General features: G+C 50.3%; 1 protein-coding gene across 1 annotated transcript in view; it reads right to left on the bottom strand.

Annotated features, from left to right (window-relative positions):
• Window positions 1–19,765, bottom strand: part of MEGF6 (multiple EGF like domains 6) — a 94,921-nt gene extending 75,156 nt beyond the window's left edge. Inside the window, exons 1-3 of the mRNA XM_041419841.1 lie at window positions 19,680–19,765; window positions 16,315–16,449; window positions 12,252–12,361 (exon numbers count right to left, since the gene is read on the bottom strand). Coding sequence (XP_041275775.1) covers window positions 12,252–12,361; window positions 16,315–16,449; window positions 19,680–19,765 — 331 coding nt within the window. The remainder of the gene's footprint in view (window positions 1–12,251; window positions 12,362–16,314; window positions 16,450–19,679) is intronic.
• Window positions 19,766–21,725: the final 1,960 nt, after the last annotated feature.

Genomic DNA, 21,725 nt, shown 5'->3' with positions numbered 1-21,725 from the left:
CACAGGAAAACACACAACATTTACCCCATCAGCTTGGGTGAGAGAGGACATGTGTGTTCCCTGCACTGATGGATTAACACTTCACCTTTTTGCCCTTGCTTCTGATTACTCAGGGTTAGGGGGTCTGAGGTTTTGATAAAATGCTCCTCTCCAGCCCTTCCAGGTCAGCTGCCCTACCTCCACACATCTCTGATTCCAAAAGAGGACAGGACTGAGGGTCCCAGAAGGAACAGACAGAGTCATGGATGGCAAAGGAAAAAAGTCTCGTTATTTACTGTGGTGCTATAAATCAGCATCACCTGAGGATGATGTGAGCAATCACTACTGCCCTGGACTGCTGGAACCCCGGCTGCTGAGAATTTCAGACTTTCTGTGCTGAAAAAGTTTCTCCCCAAGAGAACACTGCATTTGACCTGAGGCTGTGGAAAAGCTTCCAAAATGGAATGATGGAAATGGGATTGTGGGTGTGGAGTTTGAATAGAAGTGTGTGATGTCACAGGGTGGAAAACTTAGAGTTTAAGGCTTTAAATATATATAAAACAAAATTGAAGTTTTAGGGCAGAAGCTAGTCATTCTTCACCTTCTTCTCCATGGGTTTGGGTGGTTTTGTGTAATTGATAAAAAAGTCAGCATTGCAGGGCATGGGTGGTTGGTTATTGGCTTAAAAGTAAAAATAATTTAGGTGTTATTTCTTAATTGGACAGGTCATCCTTAAAAAACCTTGTAGAGAGAGAGAGATAGGGCTCCATTTTTAGTTTGTTAGAATGAAGTGCTGTAGAACTCACAGTTTGTGAGACTGTAACATAGATAAAAACTAATAAAGATCTGAGTCCCCACAAGAAATACCATCTCACACATTTAATCCCAACCCTAATAATAAAAAATAAAAAAAAAAATTAAAAAAATTAAAAACACCACACTGGACCTTGCAGACTCAGGAGTGAGAGGGAGAAGAGAGACAACCATGTGTCCCTGCAGCCCAAGGAACATTCCAGCTTTTAGGGGTTTGCTATCAACTATCATGTTCCCAAACCAGAACATCTGTGAGCCACCAAATATAGGAAACCCAATAACCTTCAAGAGGGAGCTTGTACATCTCACAAAGGTTAATCAAATAGAGCTTAGCAGCCCCAAAATGCAGTCTGGCCAAAGATACGAGGTTCCTTTCCGAGGTGACCACACTGCCCTGGGCCAGCTCACCCCACAGCCGTGACCCCGGGGTTCCTTTGTTTGACCCAACTTTAATCAGCTTCCTTCTCCGATTCCAGCAAATCCCGCCACGGATGGCAGCCAGGAATAAAGGCTATTGTACAGCACCGAGCTGTGTTTCACAGCAAGTCACGATAAGTATTTCCTTTCCAAACATCCAAGTTCCCCAAGCACCACAAAAGCCAAGAGGAGATTGTTGGAGTTTTGCAGATAAAACAACGGCGACGATGAAACGTAAATAAATCAGGGCATCCCTCGCTCCAAAGCCTCTCCTCTTCCAGCTCGGAATTCAAGGAGGAATTTGGCAGGGCTGCTTACTGTGCTGGCAGTGAGGGCCCTGGAAGCCAGAGGAGCAGTGACAGAGCTGCAAGGATCCCTCTTGGCAACTCCCACCCTTGAGACTAACGCCATAACCACAGGTGGGTGCAAGGAGGAGGATGAGGATGATCCCATCATCAGAAGGGCAAACATCCCATCCCTGGTGATATGCCCAAAGCCCCAGAGAACACTTGAATAGTCATAAAAAGCCCTGTTTAAATGTTGGAACCCTGGTCACTGAGAATTTCAGACTTTCTGTGCTGACAGACTCTGACCCTCAAGAGAACACTGCATTGACCTGAGGCCATGGAGAAGCTTCCAAAATGGAATGACAGAACTGGGATTGTGGGTGTGGAGTTTGGATAGATGTGTGTAACATCACATAGTGGAAAACTCAGAGTTTAAGGTTTTAGAATATAGTCATATATATAGAGCAAGTGCAGGTTTTAGGGCAGAGGCTGGTCCTCCTTCTTCTCCTTCTTCTTCACCTTCTTTTTCACCTTCTTCTTCTCCTTCTCCTTCTTCTTCTCCTTCACCTTTTCTCCATGTGTTTGTGTGGTTTTGGGTAATTGGATAAAAAAGTCGGCATTGCAGCGCATGGGTGGTTGGTTATTGGGTTAAAAGTAAAAATAATTTAGGTGTCATTTCTTAATTGGACAGTTTATCCTTAAAAAGCCTTGTAGAGAGAGACAGAGCTCCATTTTTAGTTTGTTAGAGTGGAGTGCTGTACAACTCAGGGTTTGTGAGACTGTAACATAGATAAGAACTAATAAACATCTGAGTCCCAACAAGAAATACCATCTCACGATTTAATCCCGACCCTGGCAAAAAGAAGTTAAGACTCGACATTTAACCCTTTTGGAAAGTTGATTTTTTTTTTTTTTTCTTTGCTTGACAGCGCGATGCTCAACGCACAAACTCTCAAAATTTAGGATAGGAAGGAAATTACCTCAGGAAATGTCCAAGGGCTTTCCTTGAGAATCATAGGAAAACATCAGGGCTGTGGTGAAAGGATGCTTTTCCAGCCAACAAGTGGGTAAAACAGTCAGAAAATGACTCATGCAAGATCTCGAGGCAACAAATACAAGCTGCTTGTGCTGAAATCGGAGGGATCTTTCTAGAAAAGTCCACTGGGAGCTGCTCCCACCTCTGCACTGAGCTTCCCTGGGAGCTGGCTGCCCCATGGTGGCGTCACCTTCGGGCAGCCCAGAGGGTGAAATGGAGCTAAACTGTAAGTAAGCCTGAGCAACCACGTTTCTCTGTTCTCACCCAGCGGAGTGTAAAATGGACACGGAGACACAGAATGCTCAATTAGGCTTCTGAAATCCACCTTTCCAAATCGTCCCCATAAACCCACTAACAAGGTTATGGTTTCTCCAGGGGAGTGTGTGCTTCTCAAAACTCGTGAAATGCAGACCATGGTTTATATTTCCCACTGGGAATTGCTGATGTCAAAAGCAGAAATGTTGTGAACAGGGGCACTGTCATGTGTGTGGTGCTTTGTTGGAGGGTAGGGATGCAGAACAAGCATCCATCTTCCTTTCTAAATCTGTTTAAAGATTTGCACAATGAAATTTTCTCTCTGTTCACTGATCTGGACAGAGCTGTGGTGATGGCCAGCTCCTCTCTTCATTCTTTTTCCCTCACCTCCTCTTTTCCTCCCACTTTTCATTGAAGAAACTGCTCTGAACTCCAACAGTAATGGGACTGGTAGGAATCTCTCACAAAAACCTGGCAAACCTGGAGCAAGGAGCATCAACTGATGACAACAGAGCAAGACACAGTGGTGGCCCCTGGTCCAGCAGCTCCCTCTCACCCACCCCAACCCTCTGCTGAGCCCAGGACTGTGGAGAGCCCTAAGAGAAGCCATGGGGACCAATCTATTCCAACTGATACATCCCAGGAAGGAGCACACTGCAGCCACCAATGGTGTCACAGGGCCTTCAGGTCAGTTACCAACTAAACATACAAAGCTGTGATTAAATTACAGCCTCTTGTACAATCTGGGACCACCTGGCAACAATTACAGCAGCACTGAACCGAGGGTCCCCCACGCACGTGGGCTGTGCTGGCTGCAGCTTCTCCCTCCTACTTGCAAGTTGGGAGCCCCCCTGGCTTCTCTTCCCATTCCAGCTAAAGCTGTAACTAATTAGTGACAGAAAAAGCAGGTCTGTGATTACACATTTCATTCCGTGTCATTATAACTGGCACCCCGTGCAGGCTTCCAAAATGGCTCCAAAATTCTTGGCACAAAACCGCCCACGCCAGCTCCAAAACACTAATTGTGCACTCAGAGAAAAAGGGATCACAGATGGAAACAGTGCAAGGCAGGGGTTGCAGTTTTGGGGCAGGACAGCTTGTGCACACCAGGAGATAAATCTGCAAAGTTATCAATTGTCAAAGGCAACTCAAAAGTGTGAGGCAGCCACACGAAATCCAAGCTGGGAACAGGCAGGGATTACCTTCCCAAAAGGAACCCAAAGCTGGTGGGTGTCAACTTGTCACGCCCAAGAAATCAGTTCTAACCCACTGTACATGGAAATTTAATAACCACGTTACTGTGTTCCCACTATTGAATCTCCCATACATCCAATATTGGCTCTGGTTTTTCCTACAGGAACACAATCGACTTCCTGATTTCTCTTCCGTGCTAAATCCTGCTCCTGGCTCACACAACACCTTCTGCCAAGGCTGCACTGACTGGGGAAGTTGTGATTAGGGAAGTTTAGTGATTAGGGAGGTTTTGTGATTAGGGAGGCTTGGTGAAGGTTTAGGTCAATGTGCCATTCTCCAAATATTCACATTTGCCATCAAAATACACCGTCTTGCCAGACAGAGCCATGTGCCTGCTTAAAGAGCCTTTCTTTTATCAATTCTTTTACCACACAGGGACACCCTGGGTTAGGCCAAACCCCACAAACTTTGCACCTTTGATGCCCTAGAGCTGAAATCCCCGAGCCTCAGCACTGGCTCTTTTAAGGACCTGATAGTTTTTCAAACCCCCTCCCTCCAGGAGAGAAGATTATTTACAACACAAAGGTAGCATTGAAGCCCAAACACTCTCTCCTGGAACTAATGAACCCGTGATGAAATGCTGCTTCACAAAGCCAGTTATCTTCTCATCTAAAGCTTTAGTCCTTTCCATGGCCAGGGATCCCTGGGGACTGCAGTGATCCCCTATCAATCCCGTGCTGGCAGAGCACTGGAAATTGGGAAGCTCTTTGCCAAGCATCCTGCTCATCCTGACACCTGTGGGTTGCAAATACTTCCCTGCACAGCGAGGCAGGAACAACTCCCCATCTCCAGGTGTGTTCCAAGGTGTTCCAGGGCTGCAGCCTCCAGGTTTTCCCAGCTCTGATCATGCAAGAAATGCTGTATTTCTTTTAGTCCTTTCCTTCAGGCCTCAGCACCGTAAGAGGGAATGGGATGCCAGGCCAAATTACACAGTGGTTTGGTTTTTCCTGAATCTTTCACCTGAAACACCTAAAAACCACATTTTCATCAGGCTCCCAGCAGAGCCAGGCCTGGCTCCAAGGGAGCCCAACTCCCTCAGCTCTCGGAGCAGCTCAGCGAGACCCAAAGCATAACAATGGAAAATATTAGAAGCAATTTCAGCGACACAAATCAGGGGTTAGAAGACAGGGGTGTTATTCTTGGCAGTGCCCCAGATTTCCTGAATGAGCCGGACAATTCCCTGCTCTGTGCTGCAGGCTGGCACATACCGAGTGGAAATCATAATAACCTACTTCCCAGCCCGGGGGCGGCTGGGGGCTGCGGGTCTCCCCCTCTGTGCCCTCCAGGCCTCCTGCAAACGAGCTCCTAATTCAGAGCGACAGAGTTTAATGTGATGAAATTTGGGGAAAGGGTAATGACACTGTTCGGGGGGGGGGAAAAAGGAGAGAAAGAATAAATTATGGGAAGCATCACCGCCTTCTGCTCAGAGGCCAGGCTGTGTCCTTTGTGAGAGCTCAGCCAGGCGGGATCCTCGGGAAGTCGGAGACATGAGACTGATTTAGGAGGAAGAGCCAGGAAGAAAAGCAATGTTTGGGCTCCCCGAGGCACAGCCCGGCCACCCCCTGCCTGGGCAGAGATGTGCTCCCCGGGGAACCCACGATGGACTTTTAACCAGCACTGAGCTCCATCTCAGGGGAGAGGTTCAGGAGTTCAGCCACGGCCCTTCAGCTGACTAAACAAAGAGCCTGCAGCAGCCAGGAGGTGATGGACAAAGCAAAGCCGCCTCTCAGGGAAATTAAACTGTCAGCCAGACGCATTTCCTGCATTTCCTGACGAGGCTTCCAACCTGCACCACAAGCCTGAGCTGCTTGCCCCGTGATGGTGCACATGGTCGGGCTCTGGGGCTGTGCTGGGCTCCAGGGCTGTGCCAGGCTCTGGGGTCGTGCCAGGCTCCAGGGTTGTGCCAGGCTCCAGGGCTGTGCCAGGCTCCAGGACAAAGCAGGGCTTCTGGGCTGTGCCAAGCTTTGGGGTTGTGCCAGTCATGAGTGCAGTTCCAGGCTCCAGAGTTGTGCCAGCCTCCAGGGCTGTGCCATGCTCTAGGACAGAGCAGGGCTTCTGGGCTGTGCCAGGCTCTGGGGTTGTGCCAGGCTCCAGGATTGTGTTGGGCTCCAGGGCTGTACCAGGCTCCAGGGCTGTGCTGGGCTCTAGGACAGAGCAGGGCCTCTGGGCTGTGCCAGGCTCCAGGGCTGTGCTGGGCTTCTGGGCTGTGCCAAGCTTTGGGGTTGTGCCAGTCATGAGTGCAGTTCCAGGCTCCAGGGCTGTGCCAGGCTCCAGGGTTGTGCCAGCCTCCAGGGCTGTGCCATGCTCTAGGACACAGCAGGGCTTCTGGACTGTGCCAGGCTCTGGGGCTGTGCTGGGCTCCAGGATTGTGCCAGTCATCAGGGCTGTGACAGGCTCCAGAGTTGTGCTGGGCTCCATGGTTATGCTGAGCTCAGGATTGTGTTGGGCTCCAGAGTTGTGCCAGGTTCCAGGGCCATGCCAGGCTCCAGGACATGCCAAGTTTCAGGGCTGTGTCAGATTCCAGAGCTCTGTCAGGCTCCAGGACTGTGCCCAGCTCCAGGGACAAGCCAGGCTCTAGGGCTGTGCTGAGTTCTAGAATTGTGCTAGGCTCCAGAGCCATGTCAGACTCCAGGATTGTGCCAGGCTCCAGCACATGCCAGGTTCCAGAGCTGTGTCAGGTTCTAGGGCTGTGCCCAGCTCCAGGGCCAAGCCAGGCTCTAGGGTTGTGCCAGTGGAGCAAGGACAGCAGGTCCCCACGAGCACTCCTCCCTGCTCACCAGGTGATAGATGAAAACCCAGTGGAGTTGGCAGAAAGAAACCCCATTCAGTGTGGGGTAACTCACTCTGGAGCCTTTTAACAGGCCATTTGTGACTAACAGAAGTTTTTATTTTAATGGGGTGATTACAATTCAGCTGCTTTCTGTCCAGCCCTAGGGATGATCCCATGGGTTTTCATCATGACTGATGCCTCCTCAAAGGAGCATTAATTCTCCTTCCTGCCTAGGGCCAGGCTTTACCTCCACCTGAGCTGAAAATCAGAAGACAGCAGGACCTCACCTGAATAAAAACTTGAGTTCAGGACAACTTTGGCCAGCTTTAGACCAGCAGCTCAGGCTGAGCTTCTCCAGGCCACATCACAACAGTGGCAGTGTCACCCACACCAAACCTAGTCATGGTCTCCTCTTTAGGCTCTGTACAGCTCTCCTTGGTGCCTTTGTGCCTCTCCATGTCTTTTCTGAAGGTGTCAGGGCCTGGCCCAAGAGCACAGAAAAGCTGGGGGTGGCTGAGCTTCAGCTCCTGCACACACATCAAGAGTTCCAGGCTCAGAGGGACTCAGATTTTCAACATCTCCAGCTGGAAGTGGAGATCACAGAGCTTAGCAGATATGCAGGCCCCTCACATGAGGGCTTTACCTGTGTTATTGAACCCAGGTGGAATTTAAGCAGCATCTCAGAGGCCACTTGAAGGCAGGCAGCTCAGTCTGAGAGTTAAACTATCAGTGATCAGGCAGGGAAAGAACCTGATGCCATCCGAAAAATGCAAAGGGTGCCTTGACTTCTGACCTTTCTCCTTCCCAAAGAGATGAACAGTCCAGGACAGAGGGCAATGCAAGGCAACAAATTCCTCTGCTGCCACCAGAAGAGAAGGGACAAAAGACAGAGCCCTGCCAGGGTCAGGGATCCCTGCCTTTCCTTGTGACAGCCCTGGGGTGACAGGAGCAAGGCTGGCTGTCAGAGGGCACACGAGGAGAGGAACAAATCCAAATATTCTGTGAGAGCACTGAGGTCTCTGTTTCTATAAAATTTTCCATCTCGTTCTAAGATATTTGCCCCTAGCAGAGCCCACAGCCTGCCAGTACTGTCCCCACAGCTCTGTAGAGGGGACATTTCTTCACCTGTAAGAGCTCAGAGACACAAATTGCACATGGGGAAGGGGAGGACAGCCCAGTTCTGCTTCAGCCAGCCTCCAACCTGTGCTAACAGTGAGTTCCTCTTCCAGGCACCAGGACAGCTCTGAGAGCCCAAACAACTCCCCTGACCTGGGACAGGGTGCTGGCACCTCCCAGCTCATGACGGTGTTTGGGATCACACCATCAATGTCAGACAGTGCCACATGCTCCAACAAGGAGGTGGCTGGTTGCACACGAGCCTGCAGTGCTGAAAATTTCCCCTCACATGGGCTGGGGTGTGATTGTCACCCTCAGAAATGAAGGGATGGGACTATTTTCAAGCTAAGAATGCTTTATTGCTCAGATAAACATCAGTCTCAGAGGCTGTGGGATTTTAGAGGAGCAAGAAGTCAGCCATAGCTCAAAGTAGTCACAAGTTCTTTGTTACAAGGCAATATAGAACTTTCTAACCCAATGGACAGTTGCCACAGGGTTTATTTTGCTTTTCTAACCTATCACCTTTACTTCTGCTGCACTGTGGATGCTTTTGTCCAATGCCTTCTGTCTCACTTGCACACAAATGTTTAACTGCTATAGCTTCTATAACTGTTATAACTTAATCTGTTATAACTTCTAAATGTTTAGCTTATTCCATAAAACCACACCCCACATTATAAACCCTTCACCCTCTCACCAATACAGCTTCTCACTTACTTAAGCATGTTCTTTCTTACAGCTATAAAACATAACTTTATGATTTTTCTGCCTAGTGTCTGTGTATTGTATTTTGACATCAATCCAAGCTTCTCCCAAGGCTGCAGATCAAACCCTTCAGTGTCTGTGAAGTTTCTGTTTTTCCAATTCCCACAAGGAGGTGTTTTTATTTTTAAGGAGAAATGACGACCAGCAAAGAGCAAACAGAACCCTGCAGTGAGGAGATGCCAGTCCCCAAGGGAGAGCAAGAAGTCCTCCCTGGAGAGATCCCACTGCACACCAGCCCTAATTAAACTGTCAGCAGTGATGCCCTTCCCCTGCCCCGCGCTCCTGGAACGCCATCAATGATCTCTGGAGGAGGACAGGAAGGGCCACAAATCCTGCTGACACGTTCTGGCACAGCTCTGTGGCACTCAGCAGCACACACAGCCTGACCCCAGACTCTACACACCGACCAGGGGAGCTCCCAGCACCCATAAACAACAGCCTGGCTGTGTGCCCCAGCCCCAGCACCTCGCTGAAGGTCACTGACAATTCCCTCCCAGACCCTCCTCCATCTCCTCTGCTCCACAAGGACACACTGAGGAGGCCAAAGCCACCAGCAAGAAAAAGCCAGCACACCCCTGCAAACCCCCAGCCTGGAGCTGCTCAGGGTGAGAGCCCAGGCACGTTCCCTGACGTGGGAAATAGAAATAAAATCTTTTAAAACACCTCTCAGTTACCCCGTGGCTGTAAAGCTAGGAACAATCCAACACCCCAGGACAGAGATCAGCACACACACCCTGGCTTGGGGAACCTGCAGGGTCAGGTATGTTGTATTTGTGGGGTCCCTCGTGGCACAGAGGAATGATGAAGCTGACTCCATGTCAGAAGGCTAATTTATTATTTTATGATGCTATATTATATTAAGGGATACTATACTAAACTATACTAAAGAATACAGAAAGGATACTTACTGAATGCTAAGATAATAATGAAACTCGTGACTCTCTCCAGAGCCCTGACACAGCTTGGCCCTGATTGGCCAAAGAGTGAAAACAACTCACAGCAGAATGCAGTGAAACAATCACCTATGGGTGAACAATCTCCAAACACATTCCACATGAGCACAACACAGGAGAAACAAATCAGATACTTATTGTTTTCCTTTTTCTCTGAGGCATCTCAGTTTCCCAGGAGAAAAATCCTGGGTGAAGGGATTTTCCCAGAAAATGTGAATGCCACACAGGCAGAGCTGTCCTGTTTGCCCGTGGGATGCTCCTCCAGCTGCCTGTGGGGGTCTGGAAAGAGAGAGCACAATTCCCACCTCAGCCCTCACCTGGAGGCTGCCCTGCTGCTGCTCTCAGGGGCTCAGAAGATGATTCACAGAGCAATGTAATTTTATTTTCTGTCCCCTGCCTGTGCCTGTTGCACTTGAGGCACATAAATATCTGTTTTTCTGTCCCAGGAATAAGGTTACAGCATGTCCTGGGTGTGAACCCAGTGGTATCCAGTTGGGTTTGAAGGGCTGGGTGGGGACAGAGCTCACCATCTCCTGGTCATGATCCACCTCAACCTCCCCAGCAGCTCAGCAGCAATTCCTGCAGGAGTTTCTGGGCTGCTGTCACTCTGCTTTTGTCCCTCTCTTCTCCCCTGCATTGAGCAGCCCCTGAGGGCCACTCCCAGCCCTGGTGATGAGAAGGATGAGTTCAGAGCGTGCCTGAGCAGCTCTATTTCCTTTTCTCTGCTTCCTTCCTGCATGGAATTACTCATTTCCTTGGCAGGAAAACTCATTACAGAAGGTGCTTTTCTGAGTTCAGCTGAGGTTATTATCTGCTCACTGACAGGGGTTACAAGGCACCCGTGGAGCTTCCTCTCCCCAGTGGGTTGTTCTCCTTGCCACAGCTTGGAATAGGAAGAATAAAGACTGGTTGTTTGACACACCTTTCTATCTTTTTTTTTCCTTTTTTTTTTTTCTTTTTTTTTTTTTTTTAAAAAAAGCTTTGCTACAAGCATCAAAGCCCAGGGAAGGCACACACAGCCTCTCCACAGAAAAAAAGGCAAGCAAGCAGCTATGGGAGACACTTTCCTGTCTTGGAGGTCAATCCCAACCCTGCCTGCCTCCACCAGGGAGCTGCCTCTGATTGTCCTGATGGCAGGGCAGGGCAGACCCCAAAATGCTCTGCTGTCTGCTAATCAGACCCCAAAATGCTCTGCCACCTGCTATATCAGACCCCAAAATGCTCTGCCACCTGCTATATCAGACCCCAAAATGCTCTGCTATCTCCCTATCACTCAAATCCAAAGCTGCTTTCCTGTGGGGAAAGTGGAGAGCACCTCCAAGGTGTAAATCAGAGAAGAATCAGGCACGGAGGCAGGAACTGATCCCACAGCACAAGGAGGGGGCAGGGCTCTGCACAAGGTAACATTTGCTTCTGCACATTAAGTTTGGTCCCATTCAAGAGGTTTATCCCTTGCTCTCAGCACCTCAGAAGTAGTTCCCAGTTAAATGTTTCCCCAGCTGGACGTGGCTGCAGGGTTTGGGGAGTGACACAGCAGCTGCCTCCTGTGTCAGACAGAGAATCTGAAGGGAAATGGGGAGTGTGGGGCCCACGGGGATAAAGCTGCCTCTGTCTTCCTCAACAACAGCATAAAATCATCTCACAGGCTGATATTTGCACATCCCCATCATGTGCGGACCTGGATACATCTCACAGCTTCCCCCACAGCTGGGGAGGACATGCTCCCCTGCCTGTCTGGCAGGGAATCACCCTGGGAAAGAGCAGGAATCCAGCCACAGGATCCCAAAGCATCAAATTCTGGGTGTCCACTCCAGACCTGAGCAGTGCCACCCCCTCCCCTGGCTGTGTGTCCCCTCCTCCAGGCTGCCACTGCCGAATCACCACCCTGAGCCCAGCTCTCCCTCTGCATACAGCAGGGAGCTGGCAAAGGGTGGATGCAGAGATCCCAAACCTCTCACAGGGGCAGCTCCAAATCAGCCCCAAAATAACCAACCCAGCCCCTGACAAACCTTCTCAAAGCAGCTTCCAGAGCTTTATCCAGTGGAACCACTAGAAACGTCAATCTGGCCTGGATTTTAAACATTTAGCAGCATTTGGCAAGTGGATGAATGGCTGGGACACTGACTGTAGAAATTCCCCAGAAATGGAAAACACTGCACAGTGCTTCCCAGGAAGACAGAGCAGCATCCTTCTGATGCAAGGAAATAATAATAAGAAGAAGAAAGAAGAAGAAGAAAGAAGAAGAAAGAAGAAGGAGAAGGAGGAGAAGAAGGAGAAGAAGGAGGAGAAGGAGGAGAAGAAGCAACAGAAGCGGAAGAGGAAGAAGAGGAAGAGAAAGAAGAAAGAAGAAAGAAGAAAGAAGAAAGAAGAAAGAAGAAAGAAGAAAGAAGAAAGAAGAAAGAAGGAGAGGAAGGAGAAGCGGGAGAAGATTATTATTATTATTATTATTACTACAACACCAGGAAAGAAATCTAACAAAACCCCATGACAGTTATTTTTAAGCACATTTTAAAGACATTTAAAGACATTTTTAGGGCATTTCCTCAGGCACAGGACTTGAAACGAGCCAAAACCAAGGAAGTTGAGCAGAGCAGAGTGACACTTACTGTGCAGGCAGCCAGCATCCCCTGCGAGCTGGGACCATCCTGGGCAGCACCTGTAGGTGGTCTGGGACCTCAGCTGGTACACCTGTCTGTAGCCTGTGTAATACACAACCCTGGAACACAAAACCCAGCCAAAGTCAGCTCCTGCAGGGCAGGGAAATGGAGAAGAACAGGATTTGTAGCCATGGGCACAAGTAAAATGAGGTTTGCAAAGGTGCTGCCATTGTTTTTCACACGGCCTGGCAGTGATCACTGCTGCTAAGAAAATACTCCTAATTTATGCTAATTAGGAACACAAGAGGCAACACCCAGGTCCTCATAACACCCCAGATTATTTTTTTCTCCTTTTCTAGAATATTTACTGCTCTGAGCTGTAATACACTGCTTGCTCACCAAGGCACAAGAGGCAACACCCAGGTCCTCATAACACCCCAGACTTTTTTTTCTCCTTTTCTAGACTATTTACAGCTCTGAGCTCCTCCTTTGCTCACCAAGGAAATGTAAATTTTAAGAACAGCTATTTCTGCCTTAGTGAGCAGGAGCAGGTGTCTCTAAGGGGCCAGTGAGCCAAAAAATCAACATAATCCTGATGGCAACACCAAGCTGCTCCAGGAGTTGTGCTGGACACAGCAAGGCTCCACAGCTTGGCAGGGAACACTGAGGGTCCCTTTCACTACTCCCAGGAGCTCCCTCCAGGGTGGGAGCTGGGGGAGTAAATCAGGGACTGATCTGAAGCGTAAATAAATAAAAGCGACACATTTTTTGCCCCGGAAATTTGGTGTTGTGTGTTTGTGAGAATTGAAACACAGATAATACTTCTGAAGCTGATTTTTAAAAAGCTCCCTTGGCAGAACATGAAACTGCTCCACCAAAGCGAATCAGGCAAACAACAACAAATATTTGGCACCAGCAGATGTGTTGTGCATGTCCACTGAAAATATTTATCCTAACTCAGTCGACTTGTTTGATTTTGTCTGGATGTTCCTACAAAAAAAAACCCAAATAAAAGTGAACCTTTAATCCCTGGGAAGGAAACCTTCAGCAACTCCTGCGTGCCAACCAGCACGTGGAAGCACAGCTGAGAAAAATAAAAGCAGATACCAATATTTTGGGGTTTTTTTGTTTTCTATGAGCTGTTAACAAATTATGAAGGAAATTGTTGTGTTCCAAAAGCAGCTGAGAAAGCAATTCCCAGGCACCAGGCTCCAGCCCACCAGGATCCTCGTGGTACCAGGAGCTCTGTCCAGCCCAGCAGGAAGGAGAAGGGGAGATGGTGGATGCAGGGTGGTGTGACCATGACAAAGAGGCTCAGGAATGGGGAGGAAAAGCACGAAATAGTGATGCAGGACAACTCAGGGCTCCCTGTGCCCCAGCAGTGCCCTGAGCAGCCTCATCCCACCCTCCTGGGTGGCTCTGTTGGACACTCCAGACCCTTCAGGCAGCTCTCAAGGACAGGCAAATATTGTGACAGCCTCGGTGCCTCTGGGTATCTGGGTGCTGCAGACGGGAAAGAGCCACACAGGAGATACTTTATCTTCAGTGTTTCTCTTTTCTCTTGTGTTTTAAGGAGTCTCTGGCACAGAAAACGGGGAATGAGCCAGAAGTAATGGAACACAGGGAATCCTGCTGTGTCCTGCTGCTGGAAAGTCCCCTTCCAGCCCCTCTGGAATAGCTGGGATTCCTTCAAGCTTGGTTATGGAGGGCTGAGCAAAGCTACCTGCTGTTGTCACTCACTGGGACACTGCACAAAGGGATGCACAAACATCCCTTCGCCAGGAACACACCCAAGGATGCTCCAGCTGAGCAGATGCTGCTTTTCCCAGTCACCTCCAGGAACTCCAAGGCCATTTTCAGGCCAGATCCTGGAGCTGTGAACACACTTCCTGAGCTGCCAGAGCCGGGTCCAACTGGAGCAGCTCCAGCGTCCCTGCGGGTGCCGACACCGCGCTCCGCTGCCTGCACAAGGGAACTTGGCAGGGCAGCTCCCAGCTCCTGGAAAAGCCTGCTGGAATGGGGACTCCCAGAAGTTTAGAGAGAGGAGATCTGGGACAAAACCTTGCCCAGGGAATGTTCTGCTGATAGTCCTTTCCCTGTCTGGATTTCACAGCCCCTGGGGTGAGATCCCTCCGTGGCTTCCCCTCTGTGCTTCCATCAGGGTCAGTTTTAGCACTGGGCTGTTCTGATATTTGTAACGAAGCAGAACTGAAAGTTATTTCATTTCAGTCCCTTGATGTGTGATGTCAAACCCATCCCTTAAGGAGCTGAAGGGACTGCTGGGGCTGAAGAGCTCCCAGCCTTTGAAGTGGAAGCAGACAGGACACCCATCCTTTCAAAGCCTTCCCTGAAAACACAGCCAAGAGTCAGACTCTGTTTGCTCCTTTGTTACCAGGACACAGATCTCATCACCAGGGTAATTACCAGCAATTACAGGTTAGGAGGAATTCCTAAAGTCAGGACTTAAAAGCTGTCTTGAGTCCAAGATGTTTCTTTGAAACGACAACTATAATTTTTATTCTGCAAAGGCTTGTACTCCCTAATGAGGCCGGAAGAGCAGGTGGAGGGTGGAAGCAGCTTGGGCACATTGTACTTTGGCTGCTGCATAGGTAAGAAAAGTTCCTTTTTATTGTATTTGCAGGGTGCCCATGGCAGGGAGGAATGATGAATCTGATTCCATGTTCTCAGAAGGCTAATTTGTTACTTTATAATACTATATTATATTAAAAAAATAATATACTATACTAAATAATACAGAAAGGATACTTACTAAAAAGATAATAATGAAAACTCATGACTCTCTCCAGAGCCCTGACACAGCTTGGCCCTGATTGGCCAAAGAGTGAAAACAACTCACACCAGAATGCAATGGAACAATCACCTGTGGGTGAACAATCTCCAAACACATTCCACATGAGCACAACACGGGAGAAGCAAATGAGATAAGAAATGTTTTCCTTTTCTCTGAGACCTCTCAGCTTCCCAGGAGAAAAATCTTGAGCGAAGGGATTTTTTCAGAGAATGTGAATGCCACACCTTTTTTGTGCTGTGACACTGTTCAGGGCCCCCCTCTGCAGGACCTGCCTGGGCTCCCATCCCTGGCCAGCTGGGAGCCCAAGGGATGCTGTGATTAGGTGGACAAGCACTCAGGGTATGTTCCAGCCCTGTGCTCACCTGTGCAAGCCCAGCTCAAGTTCTTCTGACGTGGGCCTGAGCATGGTCCAGCTCAGGGAGTGAAAGGAACAAGGTGACCTGTCCTGGATTGCCAAGCAGATTGTATTCTATTTGCCATCTGTAGGGCAGGTGTCTTCTGTTCAGTGGGCAGTTTTCCTTATCTTTTCACACCCAATCCTCCCTTGGGGAACATCTGCTGATAACAGGCTATGGAATGTCCCTGCATGGCTGATAAGAACTACAGCATCCACTGGGAGATGTGAGCCCAGAGGGGAGAGCCAAGCATTCCTACCTGGATATAACCTGACTTTCTGGGACACCAGCACAGCTTTCTCCACTTGATTCCCAGAGGAGCAGCTGCCTCTTCCACTGGATCATCAGAGCAAGACTGCACCTTTCTACAGGATCCCTGCTCCAGCAGAACCACCCCTGGCACTGCAGGAGGGCTGCAGCCACAATTCCAATGGGACTGCTGCCAACAGCCTGACCCACAGGGTGTCAGGCTGTGTTCTGACTTTGCCAGCGTTGTTTTAGTTTAATGCATTGCTTGTTTTATTTTTATTTTCTTCCCTAATAAAGAACTGTTATTCCCGCTCCCATATTTTTTGCCTGAGAGCTTCTTAATTTAAAATTTATAGTGACTCAGGGGGGGTGGTTTATATTTTCCATTTCAGAGGAGGCTCCTGCCTTCCTTAGACACCTGTCTTTCCAAACAAAGACATGACCCTGCAGCAAATCCTGCTGACCCCAGCAGTCCCTGCCCCACCCCATCCCTTACACCACAGCCACATTTACTGTTATTTTAGCCATCAGCCCTCACTTCCTTAGTGTCTGTGGAACTTTCCATCCTTCAGGAGGAGCAGCCCAAGGTGGAGGGAGGAGCACGCAGAGCACCCACCTGCGCTCGTAGCCCGCGCACCAGCGGCGTTCCCCGCAGTCCTGCTTCCACACCCGGGCAGCGCGGCTCAGCGCCTGCACGCACGGCTGCCGCAGCGCCACCACCCCCAGCTCCTGCTCTGCGCACACGTTCGGCCTGCAACACAGAAATGCAGGGCTGTCAGGGATGCAGGGGATCCAGAGGGATGCAGGGGATCCAGGGGGTCACAGCTGCAAGGCTGCCGCAGCGCCACCACCCCCAGCTCCTGCTCTGCGCACACGTTCGGCCTGCAACACAGAAATGCAGGGCTGTCAGGGATGCAGGGGATCCAGAGGGATGCAGGGGATCCAGGGGGTCACAGCTGCAAGGCTGCCGCAGCGCCACCACCCCCAGCTCCTGCTCTGCGCACACGTTTGGCCTCCAACACAGAAATGTAGGGATGGGAGGGATGCAGGGGATCCAGAGGGATGCAGGAGATCCAGAGGGATGCAGAGGATCACAGCTGCAAGGGGCTGCCACAGCCTCATGACCCCCAGCTCCTGCTCTGCACACACATTCGGCCTGCAACACAGAAATGCAGGGCTGTCAGGGATGCAGGGGATCCAGAGGGATGCAGGGCGTCCAGGGGGTCACAGCTGTGAGGGGCTGTTGCAGCCCCATGACCCCCAGTTTCTGCTCTGCACACACATTCAGCCTGGAACAAAAAAATGTAGGGCTGTCAGGGATGCAGGGGATCCAGAGGGATGCAGGGGATCCAGAGGGACGGAGGGGATCCAGAGGGATGCAGGGAGTCACAGCTGCAAAGGGCTGCCACAGCCCCATGACCCCAGCTCCTGCTCCTGGAACACAGAAATGTAGGGATGGGAGGGATGCAGGGGATCCAGAGGGATGCAGGGGATCCAGAGGGATCACAGGGGATCCAGAGGGATCACATGCAGGGGGTCACAGCTGTGAAGGGCTGCCGCAGCCCTACAACGCCCAGCTCCTGTTCCACGTGCACATTCAGCCTCAAAGGGCTGCCACAGCCCCATGACCCCAGCTCCTGCTCCTGGAACACAGAAATGTAGGGATGGGAGGGATGCAGGGGATCCAGAGGGATGCAGGGGGTCCAGGGGGTCACAGCTGCAAAGGGCTGCCACAGCCCCATGACCCCAGCTCCTGCTCCTGGAACACAGAAATGTAGGGATGGGAGGGATGCAGGGGATCCAGAGGAATGCAGGGAGTCACAGCTGCAAGGCTGCCACAGCCCCACGACCCCCAGCTCCTGCTCCACATGCACATTCAGCCTGGAACACAGTAATGCAGGGACGGGAGGGATGCAGGGGATCACAGCTGTGAGGCTGCCACAGCCCCACGACCCCCAGCTCCTGCTCCACATGCACATTCAGCCTGGAACACAGAAATGCAGGGATGGGAGGGATGCAGGGGATCCAGAGGGTCTCAGGTTTAGCTGGGTGTGTATTCTCACACAGAAATGCAGGGATGGGAGGGATGCAGGGGACCCAGAGGGTCTCAGGTTTAGCCAGGTGTGTATTCTCTTATCATCTCCTAGAGTTGGGGCAGTTATCTTCTGTTAATTGGGCAGATTATCTCTTCCACAACCAATCCTCCCTCAAACTCAGGGTTTACACCTTGAGTATATATACATTGGTTTTATTTATTATACATCTTATATATAATAACAGATATTTTATAAATAAAATAGTAACTAATATCCACTTTTTATCCCACTTTCCCAGTGGATTATGCCAGGAAAACCCTCGGCTCCCTCTCTCCAAGGGATCCCACCCCTTCCCTGAGACCCAATCCCACTTACCCCAGGGGATTCTCTCCTTTTATCTTTTGCCTCATCTCTTTACTGGCCATTTCTAATATATGTCATATTATAAACAGAAATTTATATTTTACCTCATCTATTAAGATACCCTGGGACTGTGCCACCACCCTGACACACAGGGGGCAGGTCTATTCTGACTCTGCAAACGGGGGGTTTTTTGTTTGTTTGTACTATTGCATTTGTATTTTAATTTTCCTAGTAAAGAACTGTTATTCCTATTCCCATATCTTTGCCTGAGAGTCCCCTAATTACAAAATTATAATAATTCAGGGGGAGGGGGTTTACATTTTCCATTTCAAGGGAGGCTCCTGCCTTCCTTAGCAGACACCTGTCTGTTCAAACCAAGACAGGGGGTCAGAGCTGCGAGGGGTGCAGCACTCCCACTGCCTGGATTTCCTGCTGGCAGGGCAGGAAGGGCTTGGGCAACCTCCTGCATCCACCCCCTCAATGAGTTAATCACTGCAGGGAAAAGAAACTGTGCCAGGCCCACCAGCCACAGGGGTGGTTTCATGCTCATTCAGAGCTAAGGGCTGTGAGGCTAATTCCAATAAATCAAAGAAATGTACTTTGTTTCTTCTCTAATCCAAACTCTTTCTCCAAGCACAAGTCAGTGGGTTTAACTAAGGATGAAGAGTGAGACATTTGTCCCTGACTCCACAAGCCACTTGGCATTTGGGGCTGCTTCTGCTGCTTCCAACAGGAGCAACAGTTTCTTAGAGGTAAGAAAACTTTCTATTCTATTAAAAAAAAAAAAAAAAAAAGAAAAAAAAAAGGTGAAAATAAGTCATTTGGACGTGGTGAAGCTTAGAGGTCACAGCTGGCATCCGACTTCTCCAGGCTGCTCAATTCCAACCCCGGCGTGCTGGCACAGGGCTCTGCTCCAGTGCCCTGTCCAAGAAGTCCTGAAAGTAACTGTCAGGGCAGGAGCACAAAACCCTGACATGGGGAGAAAAAGCTGCTTCTTCCAAAACCTTTATCTTCTAAAGGACAGGATTTTTTGTAAAGAATTAAACCCCTCGGGGAGGGCGGCTTGGAGTCTGCACCCCACACCATGGACAAAGGGAATTACAGTGATCCCTGGCTCTCAGAGACCATCTTCTGGCAGGAGGCCAAATTTGCAAGGAAGTTTTCCAGAGCAGCCAAATGATTAACACCAAACTGTAACTGTAAAATGTAATTAAAAAGAGCAGCCTACGTGCTGCTGGAGTAACAGCAGCGGGCAGGGAGGAACGTGGAATAAGAAGGATTTGTGAAGTGAAATAAAAGCGGCAGGTCTTGGAAGAAAGGGCAAAGTATTCACACAGGAATCATCCCTTGCACTCAGACAAGTTTCAGCTAAACCAAGGAGTTCCCTCCTAGAAGAAAAGACTATCCACATTTTCAATTTTCTATTCCCCTTTTCTGCACATCTAGAAGTAAATAAAGAAACCCACGACAGCTTGCTCCCCCCTGCCCCTTCACTCTCTGATGTGAAAACACTGCGTTTGGCTCCTGCTTTTCCATTCCCTGCCCGACAAAACCCCTCCGGAGCTCTTTTCTTCCTACTCACATGTGGGGCTGCAGTTTGCTGCCAGCAGCCAGCGGCGACATTCGCAGCGCCACGATGAGTGACAGTGCCACGGCAGGAAACTCCATGGCAGCTGCTCCTCTCCCTCCAGGTGCTTCCAGCGGTTATCCCGGGAATCCCGCAGCCTCCTCCCCACAGGCTCCTGCTCCCAACGTGCCAGTGTCTTTGCAGAGGACAAAGCTATGGGAGTCTTCGTATCGTTCCTGGATGCTTCCTCCCTCTCGGGTTCCGCTCAGTGACTTTCTTCACTCCATTGGAAATTGCAGTGCAGGTTGCAGCTGGATTTTTCCCCAAACCAAGCCCGGCTTCTCATGCTCGTTTGCTCGCAGCGAAATGCACTGAAGTGACTTTTCCCTCTGGGATTTGCTTCCCGACAAAGCTGGAGGACCTGGGGGCTCACAAGACCTGGGTTGTGCCCGGCAGAGCAGCCCCATGTGGGCTGAGCTGCTCCGGAGCTGCGATCCCCTTCCCCAGGCACTTCCAAATCCAGCCCTTGGCAAGGAGAAGGAGAAGGAGAAAGGAGGGGTGCTCTTCTGGCAGGAGAATCTCACCTCGCAGGGCTCTTCCCGAAGCAGGCAGGGTGATCCTTCACTCCATCCACAGAGGTGCAGGCATCCTCCTGCCGCAGCTCCGCACCTTCCTCCCGCGCACACAAGCACCACAGCAGCTTCCCCGCGGGCCAGGGGACTAACAAAACTTCCCCCTGCCTTTCCCAGGTCCGGCTCCTTTCCCTCACATGCTCTCTTGCCTCTTTCCTCGCTGTCAGTCAGAAATCCCTCCCACGAGCAGTGCCCAGCCCCGAGCAGAGGAGGGGGAGGATGGAGGGATGGAGCAGCGGTGCTTCGGGGCTGCTTCTCCACACGCAGCTCTTCTGCACTACCCAAGGCTGTGTGCGGACACACCAGCCCAAATCCCTTTCTCAGAAGCTGGAAAAACATCCCACAGAGATTCAATCATTCAGTCTTTCCCGTGCACTCCAACAGACAACAAAATTGATGGCTTCCCAAGGAAATTCTGCTGGCAGCAGCTGGCACAGCAGGATGGGGAGGAGGAGGAGAACAGGGATGCTGCACTAAACATCTCAAGCACCTGCCAGCAAACCCTCCCCAAGGGCCAGGAGGAACCAGAGCAGCAGCTGGGCACCTCTGAGCTGCCCCAGGGCCCTCCAGAGCTCACTTGGCCTGGGGCAGGTGCTGATTTCCATCAGAGAAGCAGGATAAGGAGGAGGAAGGCTGTGATAGTTTCATGGACATATTTTGTGGCTGAAGGACAACCATTAATCAAGACTAAAGTCCCCAAGGGCCATGCCCAAAAACTGCTGGCCCTTGGAAAAAACTGAAGCAGCTGCTCCTTACAGCAGAACACTCCCAAGGTCACAGCAGTGCCATAAATCCTCAAGTAAGAGAAAAGAGCAGGTGAGGGGGGTTAATGCTTCCACTTAGCAGTAAAATATCAGCCAAGCCTAACGGATGGGAAGAAAACATCATTCATTCTTCCTTGAGAAGAAAGGCAGCTACATAAAGATGTTTTATACAACAGGGAGAGCTCCAGGATGCAATAAATCCAGGCCTCTCTTTTTTCTATCTGGGATTAAATAGTTAGAACTTTCTTACAGTAGGAAACAGGCTGCTCCCAGTTAGACTTCCAGGGATTCCTCCCAGTGGGCAGGGACTGGGCAGAGCCGGGAGTCGGGCTCCCTCTCCAGGACACGGCCCGAGGCCAAGGATGGGGATTGATCGGTCCAGCCACAGCTGCCACACTGCCAGGTGACAATCCTGGCTGTCACACAGCCAGGGACACAACTGCAGGGTCCTGGCTGGCCTGGCATGGTCACTCTCCCAGCCACAGCCACCCCAGACAGGAAAAGCTGCGCTTTGAGGAGTGACCCAGCACAAACTCAGCTCTGCAGTCCTTATAAAGTCCCTTTAAAGCCAGTAGTGAGGTTTCCCACCTAAAAGAAAAAGCCCATGTGAGCAAGGGCTGTGGAGAGCGGGGGATTCATGGGACACATGTGAAAGACAGATATCT

The sequence above is a fragment of the Onychostruthus taczanowskii genome, unplaced genomic scaffold, assembly GCF_017590055.1.
Source record: "Onychostruthus taczanowskii isolate IOZ18803 unplaced genomic scaffold, ASM1759005v1 scaffold61, whole genome shotgun sequence".
Taxonomy (NCBI): domain Eukaryota; kingdom Metazoa; phylum Chordata; class Aves; order Passeriformes; family Passeridae; genus Onychostruthus; species Onychostruthus taczanowskii.
This window is presented reverse-complemented; position numbering and strand designations above follow the sequence as displayed.